We start from the raw sequence: 12,438 nt of genomic DNA, 5'->3' as shown, positions 1-12,438 counted from the left end.
GCTTACCTCCCCCCTCGCCAATATTTTATTCAAAGTGACGCCCTTGAGCCCAGCGGTTCATTGGGACTGCGGGGAGAAAGGATGAAGGTTCTCTTCCCAACTACCCGATCCTGCTCCCTCCCACGAACACAACACCCGCGCGCGGCTTGGCGGATAAAGTGTGATCAAGCGGTGCGCCGATTGTCGAAATAAAATAGATCAGATAAGTAATAAAAGTTGCGGCCCGGAAATGTAAACTCCGCCGCGACTGAGGGCGAATGCGTCCTTGGATTGAGGTTAACTAGCCGGTGGTGTGGTGTAGTGCTTAGAGCAGTGGTTCCCAACCTTTTTTTGGCCATGCCCCACCTAAGTATCTCTAAAATCTTGATTTACCCTCCCCCATATAATTCTTATTATTCAAAAAGTGAACTCCTATTCAGGTGGAGGAAGCCATTAACTTGGTCTAAACATTCTAGAATTGCCCCCCTTAAAAATCAAATTGCCCCCCTGTGGGGCGTGTGCCCTATGTTGGGAACCACGGGGTTAGAGAGTCCGGCTTCGATCTGGGAGACTAGGCTTGGAATCCCCGACCTTTGGCCGGACACTATCGCTCCAAACTTACCTTACAGGGTTGCTGTGTGAGGATAAAATGGAGAGGGGGAGAAGCAAATACGCCAACTTGAGGTCCTTGGAGGAAAAGCGGGAGATAAATTTAATTTTAAAAGTGGACGAACTCAGTTCCTTTTTTCTTTAGTTGGACACCAGTTTACATTGTAGGGAGGGCAAAGAGGACACTGTGCCAAACAGTAGATTATCCGTAACGGATTAAAATACCCAGTTTCTCGTGGGTAGCAGGATTCAAATCGCAAGAATAAACAAAAAAATGTACCGCAGGGACTGAAAATACTGGCCTTCAAACTTGCTCGCTATTTAGGCAATGTGGTCCAACACATGCAGCTGAACCCACAAATGAGCCATCTCGATCTAACTCAGAGGAATTTCTGAAACGTAACCCAGTGTAGTTCCTCTGAGCACTGACGCTTAGATCGTTTTAAATCGTAGTGATGCAACTTAATTGTGCTAAGTGGGCGGATATATCTGTCCTTCACTCGAGAGCATGTGATAACGGCATTCTGAAAAGTGAACAAATTTGCGTTTGATAGCTTCTCACGCGAAGCTTCAACCGTAACCCTCGCTGGTTATAATGGACAGTCGAATCCGGTTTTGCAAACCACAATAATGTACATGGCCTTAACTGCACATCTTTAGCCCATAGGGAGCCAACCACATAATCGGATGTCTTTGCACTTATACTGCTCACGAGGGAGCAGTAGGATGCTGTCCTCACGACCAGAAAAGCAGTCAACGGACACCTTAACCGAGACTTTAGATGCGCTGCTCCAGATTGTGTGAACGAGGACGGGAGGACGCAGCATTCTCTACTCCGCACCAACACCTTCAGAGTGGAGAAATACAGCGCTGCCTCTAGCCGCGGACGCCTCTGTTTCTTAGCAGAGGCCACTGTCTTGTCAGGGTACCAGGTGCGCGCTTTCACCAGCCCGGCCCCATTTCTACATCACACCGCAGTGCCCGGGACTTGCTCACTGACCCCAAGTGACGATTGAACTGTCTGAGATGGAGTGATTGATCACAGAGCCCGGGCCCGGTGGGGCTTCGAGCAGAGGGCCTGCTACGGTTGGCTCTTTGCTTGGGTGGTTTTTTTGTTGTTCGCTTTGATTGCCTTTCCCGTTTGCTCGACAGGCAAGAGCGCTCCCCAAGGGTCCCTTTTGGACGGCGGCGCTGGGAACGCTCAGAGCTGGGAAGGAAGAGTGAACTTTGGCAAACTGGAGTCCCTCCTCTAAAGGGGAGGGGGACTCTTCTCGCGCACGTGCCAGAGAAAGAGAAAGAGATCGGGTTAATTAGGTTAATCAGCTATGAATAGCGCTCAGACAAAGCGGTGCAAGGTAATGAGTATTTTTCGATTGGAGGTGGCAGGTCCTGCCGCAGCAAACGACAAGAGGCCAATGGGACTTAATCCTTTTTTGTTATGGTTTCTCTCTGCCAAGCTAGCTAGAGATACATAATCACAGAAGTGGGTGGAAATAAACATACTCCAATGTGTATTACAATAGTCATTGCCCACCAAAACCTTAAAAATGGGTCGGCTAAGAAATTAATAAATACTCATATTTGTTTGCTTTTACGTGTCAGTTTCCCTCCCAGGCTCAGGCGAATACTTTTTGCGCAGTTGAGTGGAAGGAAATATGTGTGCGTTGAACAGGGTACCGTAGTTAGCAGAGTCAGTCTCAGGATGTTTACTCGGAAGTACGTCCAGCCTGTTCAATAGACTTACTCCCAGGTAAGCAGCCGGGAAACATTTTAGCTAATTTCTATTTCACCTTATAGATCGATTTCTCTTTTTGCGCTCCAGTGTCCAATAATGGCCACATTTTATGATCCGCTGGAGGAGATCCATTTCCCTTTTCCTGATTGGTGCCTGAGCCCCAGGAACGAGAGAGAAGAGTTATTTCGAGTCTGTGTGCTTAAGAGAGAAGAATAACTAGTTCATCATTGTCATCATTTCCAGACCCTCGCTTTCCTCCTTTCTACTGCATGGAGGAGGTGGAGGACTTCTTTCAAGATCGCTCACTGCCAAGCCTAAATCTGATTTAGTTTTTATGTACCCGAAGTTTCTATTAGGGATTCATTTTGCGTGTGAAGTGGCATTGGTGGACATCCGCATATGTTCAATTCACTTGTGTTAGATCCGAAAAGGCGTGGGGGGGGGAGAGAGAGAGGAGAGAGAAAGACAAGACAGTAACAGTGGAAAACGACTTACCTCAGTGACCGCACGCCCAGGGAGAACAGACGTGATCCCATCTGTGCCCAAGACCACGGTGCTCTGGCTCATGTTCACCCAACCGCCCTTGGCATTGTTTTGCTCCAGTGTACTCTTACCAATACTTTGATTAGCTTCCCCGTCTGTGCTTTGCAACGGGGGGATTTTGCAAGGGGCAATGTGGGCCTGGAGGGTGTTCCCTGCGCTGGGGGCGTTCTTGAGAGGGAAAGGGTCTGTAGAGTCTTGCACGGGGGCGAGTTTGCAGATGCCAACTTTGGTCCTCTCGGAATCATTTGCCTTGACTTCGTCGGGTGGCAAAGTTTTGTTGTCACTGGCGAGAGCGGTGGCGACTTTGGCCAGCTGGGACGGGACTTGGGAAGGCAGGTTCTGCGGCAGCTCCGTCTCGGGGCTGTTTCTTATCATCCCGGCGCTTTCCAGTGGCCCAGAGGCGGCTGACCCGGGGCTGTTCACCAGCTGTTTGCTCATCTCCTTTTGACTGGCGTAATCCTGAAAGAGCATAGGCACATTGAAAAGAGTGAAGCAAAAGCGGACCTGCCGCAGGACAAGGGGCGCATTCCTGACATAAACTATTTGTATTGTGGTTGCACTGCTAAAGATAATCGCGAAGGCGTCGCAGCAGATTCGGTTTAGGCAGCACCCCCCTTGCTAATCTTCATACAGTAAGCTAGAATCGCATCGGCGCCCTCAGATTCCAGTATTAGATAGATGCAATATCGCTTCCAGCTCTCTGCTTGCAAACCTCCTTGATTTTCTCATCACGACTGTCGGATGCTCTGTTCTCCATGCACCATTGTAGAAAGATTCTTTAATTTTACGCCCCATTTCCTTTCTGTCATTCAGCAATGCACACTAGCTTTGGATGGGGGGGGGGGTCGGCATTCTGCCTTCGATGCAGCTAGCGAGACATAGCGAAACTCAATAATATTGGTTCCTATATTCCCCCAGTAATGATTTTTCTCAATAATTTAGTCTAATGGTGGAAAAAAGAAAAGGTCTGCAAGAAGCGTTAAAGGCACATTATCTATTACAACGAATGCTAAACTGTATTTTCTGAAATTCCAATCCTCAGCATGTTACTCAGAAGGATATGGGATTTATTTCTCATTCAGCACAGGCAAATCCAGAGGTTTATTTTTTAGGCCGCAATACTATACTATACTATACTATACTATACTATACTATACTATACTATACTATACTATACTATACTATACTATACTATACTATACTTGGGAGTAAGTCTCAGTTAACACAAAATGGCTGAGTCGGCATGTATAGTTTTGCATTGCTAAGATTTAAGACGTCTGTACTGTAGCAGTATTAAATATTGGCCACATTCTTCCAGCCTGTGTTTTAACTTTTTACATATATTTTTACATCTCTTAATCCTTTTGAAGGTGTGTGTTATAATAAAGAACGGTGCTAACTAAAATCACACAACTTCAGAAAGTCCCATTTTGCTGCCCTTAAGAGAATAACCCTTTACGACGTTGAAAAGCAAACACTTAGGCAGTGTTTTGTCCGCATTTGGATTTCAGGGTCGAGAATCCTCAAAACCCGCATAATTAATAACTGCAGCTTCAGAACTTCACTAAATAAAGCAAATTTTACTCTTGCACTGAAATACACCCACATTTTTGCATGTCCTTCCCACTTTTCCATCCCAGTGCCGCTTTAGTAGAGGAATGCGGAATGCTCTCTACCCAGGAATGTGGACGTTCAGGACCCTGGACAGTGCCAACCCTCCACTCGTCCCCTCCCCACTGCAGTCGACACTTTCCCAAGTCTAACAGTGCGCTCCTTATGTATGTTTCACTCAGAAGCATCTTCCACTTTGTACAGTAGGGCTCACTTTCAAGGAAGTGTATTCAGGGCTGCAGGCTGAACCACATCCCCAAACTTAATTTGCAGCCACTTTACATTTTAAGAAAAAAATACAATTTCCCCCCAGCCTAAACATTCCCAAAAGAAACAGAAAAGAGAGAGGGAAACCCAGAGCCCCATCACTTACCATGTCTAAAGTAGCATCAGATAGAACCCGCAGAGGTAAAAACAGCAGCACAGGCAAAACGGGTAGACTGGGTTTTGCTCCGGCAAGACCAAAGCTTTCTATACCTCCGTGGGAAAGACTGGGTTTGCGTCAGTGCATAGCAAGGTGCCCTTCGTATGACATTTTCTTGATAATACGAGCTTGATAAATCATTACCCTTGGATTCGGATTTTAAAGGGACAACAAGAAGCCTTCGCGCCGGCTCGCTGTCACTCAGGCAGCGGTTGGGATTACGTGTTCGGTGTGACTCATTGGGGAGGGGGAATATGCTGAATAAGCCAAGCCCAACGAAAGCAGAACTTTCTTGCTGGTAATTAGAAAAAGAACATGTGAGGAACACGTCCTATTGCACCCAAAGCACAAACGTGAGCCGCGAAAGACCTCCCCGCCTCCGCCTCCCCCCTCCGAGCACCGCTCTACGTCTCCTTACGCTTCAAGCCAGAACCTCTGCAATGGACACACCCCATTCCACCACGTCTTTCGACTTTTTTTTTTTTAGACGCTTCAGCCCGTGCGCCTTCTTCTCTCTGCCTTTCAGCTGCAGGCTGTCCACGGCAGCGTTTTGATTTAATGTAACAGATCTTCAGGAAAGGGGAGGAATCTCCCCTCTCCCGACTTCTTTCCACAAAACGCAACGGGAGACATAACACAGACGAAATCAACCCAAGCAGCACAGCAATGTGTTTATATCCATCGAGGTCATCTTTAGGGCAGTGGGGTGAAGAGAAAAAGACATGCTGAGCATATTTGAAATGTTTGAGGTTTAGCAGGTAAGGAGGAACTGTTTGATCCAATCTTCCTGCGCAAAGTTGAAGCGCCCTTTAGACAACTCTGCGCATCTTAGAGAATTCCCGAGATTCTCTAAGCAGTTCTGGTTCATTGTTTCCCATGTAGCTTCGATGTGTAAGTAAGAGCTATAGTTACAGAACAGCAGCCGTATAAGGAACATGATTATAATTTTTGCACGCTTCCCAATCTGAACACTACAGGGTACATGCTGCGATCCTAACCAGTCACTCTTATGAGGAAACAATTTCCCTTAAAATCAATGCAGCATAATTTCAAGCAAACGCATTTAGGATCAGCGTGAGTTTTGAACATATATGTACGTATGTATAGTGGCCTTGTGCACATTGTAGAAAGGAATATTTCATCCGCCTTTTATGTATCTCTGTGTATAAAATTATGAAATGCACACTTGCAATTTAAGAATACAAGCGATTTTATGCTTTGTTCGATGCCCTTCAGATGTCTAGCATGGATTCCAACTGAAGACATTAGCAAACTTCTGTTAACCCACATTATCACAGAGTTGCAGCATCACGTACGCTACTAAAAAGTTGGGCCGGCAACTCTCTTGGCCTTTTAGGAGTCAGGCACACTCGAGACTGAACACAGAAGGACTTATTTCCGAAGGCATTGCTGTGTGATTAAAAGAAAATAAAAATCGTGAATCTAAATATACGATTTAAAAGAAAGAAAGAAAGAAAGAAGTGGCCCGCGCACGCATATACACCGGTGGTGGTGGGAGTAGCCTATTTATCAGAACATAAATAAAATAATTTGTATCTTGCTTTGAAATGTTTCCGTTACTGTGTTTCTTACAGCGCAGTCTTCTACTCACTCAGCAGTGCGTTCAGTGGGGCTTACTTCTAGGTAAGAGTGCATAGGACTTCATTGAATCCAATGTTATTTGCCTCTGAGTAGACATGACAGAGTCACGCTGTTGATAGCTTAACTACTACTATCCTATTGAAATCAACGCCATTTAAAAGCACCAAACTGTAGCTGAATCACGCCCAAGGGTTCAATTCAATTGCAGATACATACAGAAGTGGGTTACAGAACAGAGTTCTTTTTTTTTTACTCCTGGTGTCACCCAGACCTACCCCTACCCTAAATTAGAGTAACCCCTTTAAAATACATGAACTAAATTAAAAGAGACAAGCCATCCATCTTAAAGGACTAGTGTTGTTTGCTACAGTTTCACTGTCCGGAGCAGGAGACTTCAATAAATAAGGTAGGGTTCGAACTACAGGGATCTACTCATAAATTTCTGGCCTTTTAGCGCACTGTTAATTTATGAAATTTGGAAGTGGAACAATAAAGTAGTAACCACAACCGGGCATCTTTGTCTCCAGTGAAAAACACACTAGCAGAATTTTGTTAGCCACGTCGATGAATTGGGAAGTAGAAATTCACATAATTGCAAATGGGTGATTAAGTGAACTAGGAAGAGAGTTATAGGGTGTTCCAAGCCCATAACATTTAACTTTTCAGAGCTTCCTCCCGCCCCTCTCTCACACACTTTTACCGAAGTCAAACAAGACCATTAACGCCATTAGAAGTTGGCTGAAGAATAATATAGAGCTGGTTTTCCTATGCAAGAAGATCTCGGTAGTGGTTAAATTACACCCCCGAGCCTCCCCTCTCTCACAGCGCAGCGCCCAAACTCACCTACAATGCGCTGGTTCCACAAGAGAACCAAAGTAAGGAATGGTTGTAGCGCTTAAAGAAATGTAGATGTAAATAGATTCATTTTGTCTCCAATGTAATCTAATTAGCTTTCATTTGTGCGAAGACATCCAGTGTATTATTCATCAGATTATTTTCTACACGAGGAAGAGTTAACGGGGAGTAGCCCAAACCCCTTTCTCCGCACTCTCTAAGGAGGTCTAATGCGCGTCTACTGGCGTCATATTTAATAAAGCGGACATCGAGCGCCAACAATTTCGTACTCAGTGATCTTCTTGATTTGAAGGGATGTTATAAATAGCTAAACCTGGTAAGCGCTCCCTCCCCTTCTTTAACTCTCCACAACCTTTGCCCGTTGCTCATCAGCTCCCCCCTCCCTCTTTATTTAAGCCTTTCTTCCTTTTGAGGGCAAGAAGGGCGGGCAACTGCGTTGCCGAGGGGGGCCTCGAACTCGCGTCATCCCAGCCCGCTGCAGAGAGGAGCTTCAGAGCAAAGAGCGCGGTAAGAAGGACTCTAAGCGCTTGGTCTGTGCTCAAAGCGCCTCCTGCGTCCAGGGAGCCTTTTGTTTCCGCGTTGCTGCAGAGCGAAGAGGGCTGCCTATCTGGGATTTGCCTCTTTCCAGTCAAGTTCACGAGCGGGACTGTCCGCAACGGGAGTTAGAGGAGGAGGAGCAGCAGCAGCAGAGATTTAGGGACTGGCGCATCAGTGACTCAGAATCCTGCGGATTTAAACCGTAGCACCTGAAGTTTGAAGAGCAGCGCGTAAATTCCTGCAAACAAAAGCGAGTCAAAGTCGTGCTGTTTTGCTGCCACCGAACGAGGCGTCTCGGTCTGCACGACCCCATCCGATACACAGAGGAGCAGCAAAACCAGGACTGGACCCTTTCCCCTTGCACCCCTCGCCACAGCCGCAGTTGCGCCTCGAAGAGGAGAGAGCAATCTGCACATGCTCTTTGGTGCAGTAGAGGCAGGTAGAAGTGGAAGAAGGGGAGACGGCGGCTAGAGGGCCAATTTCTAGTAAACTCTGCGTCCCAGCTACAAAGTGTCAATTTCCACCTTAAAAAAAAAAAACTTTCGTGGGATGGACGGTTTTCTTTTTTTTATTGCAGGGCTAGATAGATCTCTGTGCCAGCTTGAAAGGGTCCTGGCCTGGAAATGAGTGGGGGGCGGGTGGACTACATAGTCAACGTCGCTGGAAAAAAAATCCCTCCATACATTTATGGCAGATCTGCACCAACACTGCTGGCATTTATTTCCTCTTTGTTAACAGGGATCTTGAAAGAGCATGGGAAGTTGGCCAATGAAGCAGCAGTGGCTTTGTGCTGTGAAGGCAACCCTGTACAGACTGCTTATAGAAATTCTGGCTGAAAGTTGGCCACCATGGGAAGTAGGTTGCTGGAAGAGATGGGTGCTTCTTCTATTTGATGACATGAAGAGGGTCAGATCCTCCTTAGAAGAAAAGAGGCAGCGAAAATTTTTCATTCCCTGCCTTCAATGTCTATTTGGCTGATGTTCAATGTTTTCATTCTTTTGTGCCCTTAGAATTCCCAGAATTTGGGCCCAGAATTGAAACCTTGATGCCTTCCTGAAACTGGGTGAATCTGATAAGATACCTGGATGGGAAATCACACTATTTAAGAGAACATATTTGAAATAAGAGTACGAATTTGACCCGGAGACTTGAAATGCATGGAACTCAGACATCACACTTCCTAAGGTTAAATATACAATTCTTCTCCAGCATTCAGGAAGACCTTTCTCCATATACCCTTGTTAGAAAGCACTCCTTACTTTTAATCTACCTTTTGTTTTTATGTTAAAATTTCAGATATCTGCAATTAATTAAGGGGGGAGGGAGTGAAGGATGCCAGAGAAAGGACTGAGGGTTTCAGTAGTCAAAAGGTTGTTGTGGGGATTAAATGAGGGAGGGGAGACCCATGTGCAGTACACCATCTTAAACTCATTGAATAAAAATAGGGAGATATAAATGCAATAAGTGTTAAATATTGTGTGGATGCTAGGTCTACCCCTAGATATACTGTACAGCAGTTCTACCTATGATGAATCTGGATTGCAAGCTTGTCAGAGGCCAGATCTATCCAGGCCTCTCTACCACCGAATCACCAGATTTCCCATAAATGGTACATCTGTTAGTTGATGCTAGTTATATTTGTTTTTTCTTTTGCCCTCCCTGGAAACAATCATGTGAGTGCCCATGTGCCAGCCCCCCCCCCATCAGAAACATGTTTCCTGGCAAAAATCAGTTGCAGACTAAAGGGTCCTTCTTTTTGTGGGATGTATTCCACTGGGAGCAGTCAAATACAACATTCCTTGTTTTGCTAGAGTGGACATGCAAGGGAATGTTTGGTCCAGCCAATTGAAACTTCCTGTTCCTCCTGGCCTGGAGCATCCTTCCTTGCATGTGACTAGTGGGTGGGCATGACCTTTCCAGACCTGGTGAAAGGCCAAGGTATGCTGCCAATCTGTAGTAATGGAAAACCAGTGATGAGACGGGAGACAGGGCCAACCCTGGGCATAGCACAGGAGCCTGTATTTATTGACAGCAACATTGACAGCTATTATTAACTTGTAATGCAGCTTCCAACTAATTACAGGGGTGTAGCCTCATGCATAGTAATGTCTTGGTATATGTCACTTCCTGCCAACACCCAAAATTTCCGCCATGAAGGAAGTGGTGAACTGCACATCCTACACCTCATGTACCTGTCACATGCCTGCTCTTTAAACATCCCCCTCCTCTCCATCTTGTGACTCTCAGTACTTTTCAAGACCCTACCTGTTTCCCATTGTTCCTTTCTTAACCCAGGTTCGACCCATCCTGGTCTTCTCCTGTCAAGCCTGCTTCAGCCAGATCTATCCTGATCTTTCCAGATCCACCAAGCCCCATCCAGTGCAACTGACCTATGCCTTTACCTCCTGACCTGTCATTGTACTGGCTTGCCAGCATTACGCTTCCTAAACCTAAAGGATCGACAGGTGTGCCACACCATTTTCTAAATCAACCCCACACCAATCTCTCTCTTTTCATCTTCCTTTCGTCCTGTGAACTTCCTGGAATGAACTGCTGGCTGCCAGACAAGCAGTCCCCTAGGTCATCTCCCTTATGGGATAAAACTGTTAGTATAAGTTTGTATCTTTAAGCCTAAAGCCTGCCTTCAGGGATCACACTGTGCTCTGCCTGATAATGAGTAAACTTTCTTTTTATTGCTTATGAATAAGACTGTGTTGTCTTTATCCTTTTAGGAGGGATTTAAAAGGGGATCTTACCAGGAACATACAATTCAGTCAGAGGCAGATTAAATTGCATAATAGTAAGAGGTTCTAACAAATCTGCAACCAGCTTTCTGCTGTACATGAGAAGGGGAATGTAAACTTTGCTAAGTAAAGGAACTTGCTACCACAAGTTAGGAAGGATATTAATAAATCATATATCCTCTCCTGCCACCCTGAAGATTCCCATGCTTTTTTCTCTTGAATTGAAAGACAATAACAATGACAACCTCAACAGTAAGAGTAAGATCACGAACATGCACATCCCATCCAGTTGCAGGAGAAAAGACCCATGACTACCATATAAGCAAACATAATTTTTTCTTCAAGTAAGCAGAAAGAATAAACAATACAACATTGACCAAGGGCAAAAATTCCCAGCTATGCCAAGGTGTCTGTCCAAAAGGAACACTGAGCTGGCTGACAGGCTGGCTGGATCTGGATTCCCTAGGGGTAGAATTAATGTAGGCTCATCCAGCCTTCAGAATAAGTGTCCCACTCAATTTCACCCCCAGACAGTTTGCATTGCTGTGTTAATTTGTCAGCCAGTGCTAGCTGCCATATCCTGCCACACCACCTCCCTTTATCAAACTGCCTGTCACTTCCCCCAAAGTGTGCAACTTCCATGAGAGCTGCAACAAGGAGGTGAGTTGTCAAAGTTTCAAACAAAATGGCCTTATTCCTCCCATGAAACAAAGATTTAAAAGGCTAACGCTGGATCCATGTTACCATGTTGGCCTCTTGGCACAGCATACTTGAGCAGAAATCCTGAGACTTCTGACATTCCTATAAAAAAATGTATGAAAGCATTTATTATTATTGCATCACAAATTTGACCTTGGGGCTACCTTGACTTCAGTTAGCTTTGAGAAGTTCCATCTTTGAGGTAGCCCATGCGGTGCAATTGGTCACTGATGTTCCTCAAACTGGTTGCACAGAAATCTGCTGTGTTTTCCTGAGTGTGTGGTACATAGAAAGCTGCCTGATCTAAAGGCATTTAAAACAGTGTGCCATGGTCTATTTTATTCTATAGAGATTATGTAAGAAGCAAAGTTTTGAAACAGGCACCCATGCTCTCATGCACTGTTTTGATGAAGTAATGGCAAAATGCCCTTTTAAGAAACAGCTGTTTCTATTTAACAAACTTTGTGTAGATTTGCATGACTTCGTGTCACAGTGTAAATTCACATGCTTGACATATAGGCTGAGTAAATCTCTGAAGGATTTGCATGCTCTCTGTAGTATTGAGGTTGCTGGACCTGCTGTGACTTCAGACTATTTCCAGCTCACGGCACAGGTGAATAGTTACTGAAGTAAATCTGCCCCAAATCTGGTTAAACATTCAGAATATATGTTATGAACTTATCCTGGTTGAAAAATCACTCCTCCTATAAGACAGTCCTGAGAATTGTACTATGAAAGGGGCAGGGCTAGAGAATCGGGAAGGGAACAGAGTGAGTAATCAGCACCCTTTTCATACTATGATTCCTAGGGTTCCTTTGGGGAAGCCATGACAATTAAGTGATCTAAAGCCAATATACATTTATAGTGTGAATAAAGCTTAAATGTGTGTTGTGTTCAAGAAGCAGCAAATAACATCACTATTTTACCCTTGGGTAGAATGCTGCATGGGAAACTCAATCTGTCCTCAAGCCTCAACTTGTCAGATTGGCCATATGGATTTGCTCTCTGTAGTAAATGGACCAAGCTTTCATTCTATAAGGAAATTTCTCTGAACATTGAGCCCCACCAGTCAGAAGGCTAGTGCTATTGGCTGCGATTGG

At 45.2% G+C, this 12,438-nt stretch overlaps 1 protein-coding gene across 1 annotated transcript in view; it reads right to left on the bottom strand.

Annotated features, from left to right (window-relative positions):
* The window catches only part of SLC6A5 (solute carrier family 6 member 5), a 61,219-nt gene extending 57,963 nt beyond the window's left edge, over positions 1-3,256 (bottom strand). Inside the window, exon 1 of the mRNA XM_060278844.1 lies at positions 2,828-3,256. Coding sequence (XP_060134827.1) covers positions 2,828-3,241 — 414 coding nt within the window. The 5' untranslated portion in view covers positions 3,242-3,256. The remainder of the gene's footprint in view (positions 1-2,827) is intronic.
* Between the last annotated feature and the right edge of the window lie 9,182 nt (positions 3,257-12,438).

Source organism: Zootoca vivipara, chromosome 1, assembly GCF_963506605.1.
Source record: "Zootoca vivipara chromosome 1, rZooViv1.1, whole genome shotgun sequence".
NCBI lineage: Eukaryota > Metazoa > Chordata > Lepidosauria > Squamata > Lacertidae > Zootoca > Zootoca vivipara.
Note: the sequence above shows the minus strand (reverse complement) of the source record. Positions and strands in the feature narration are given on the sequence as shown.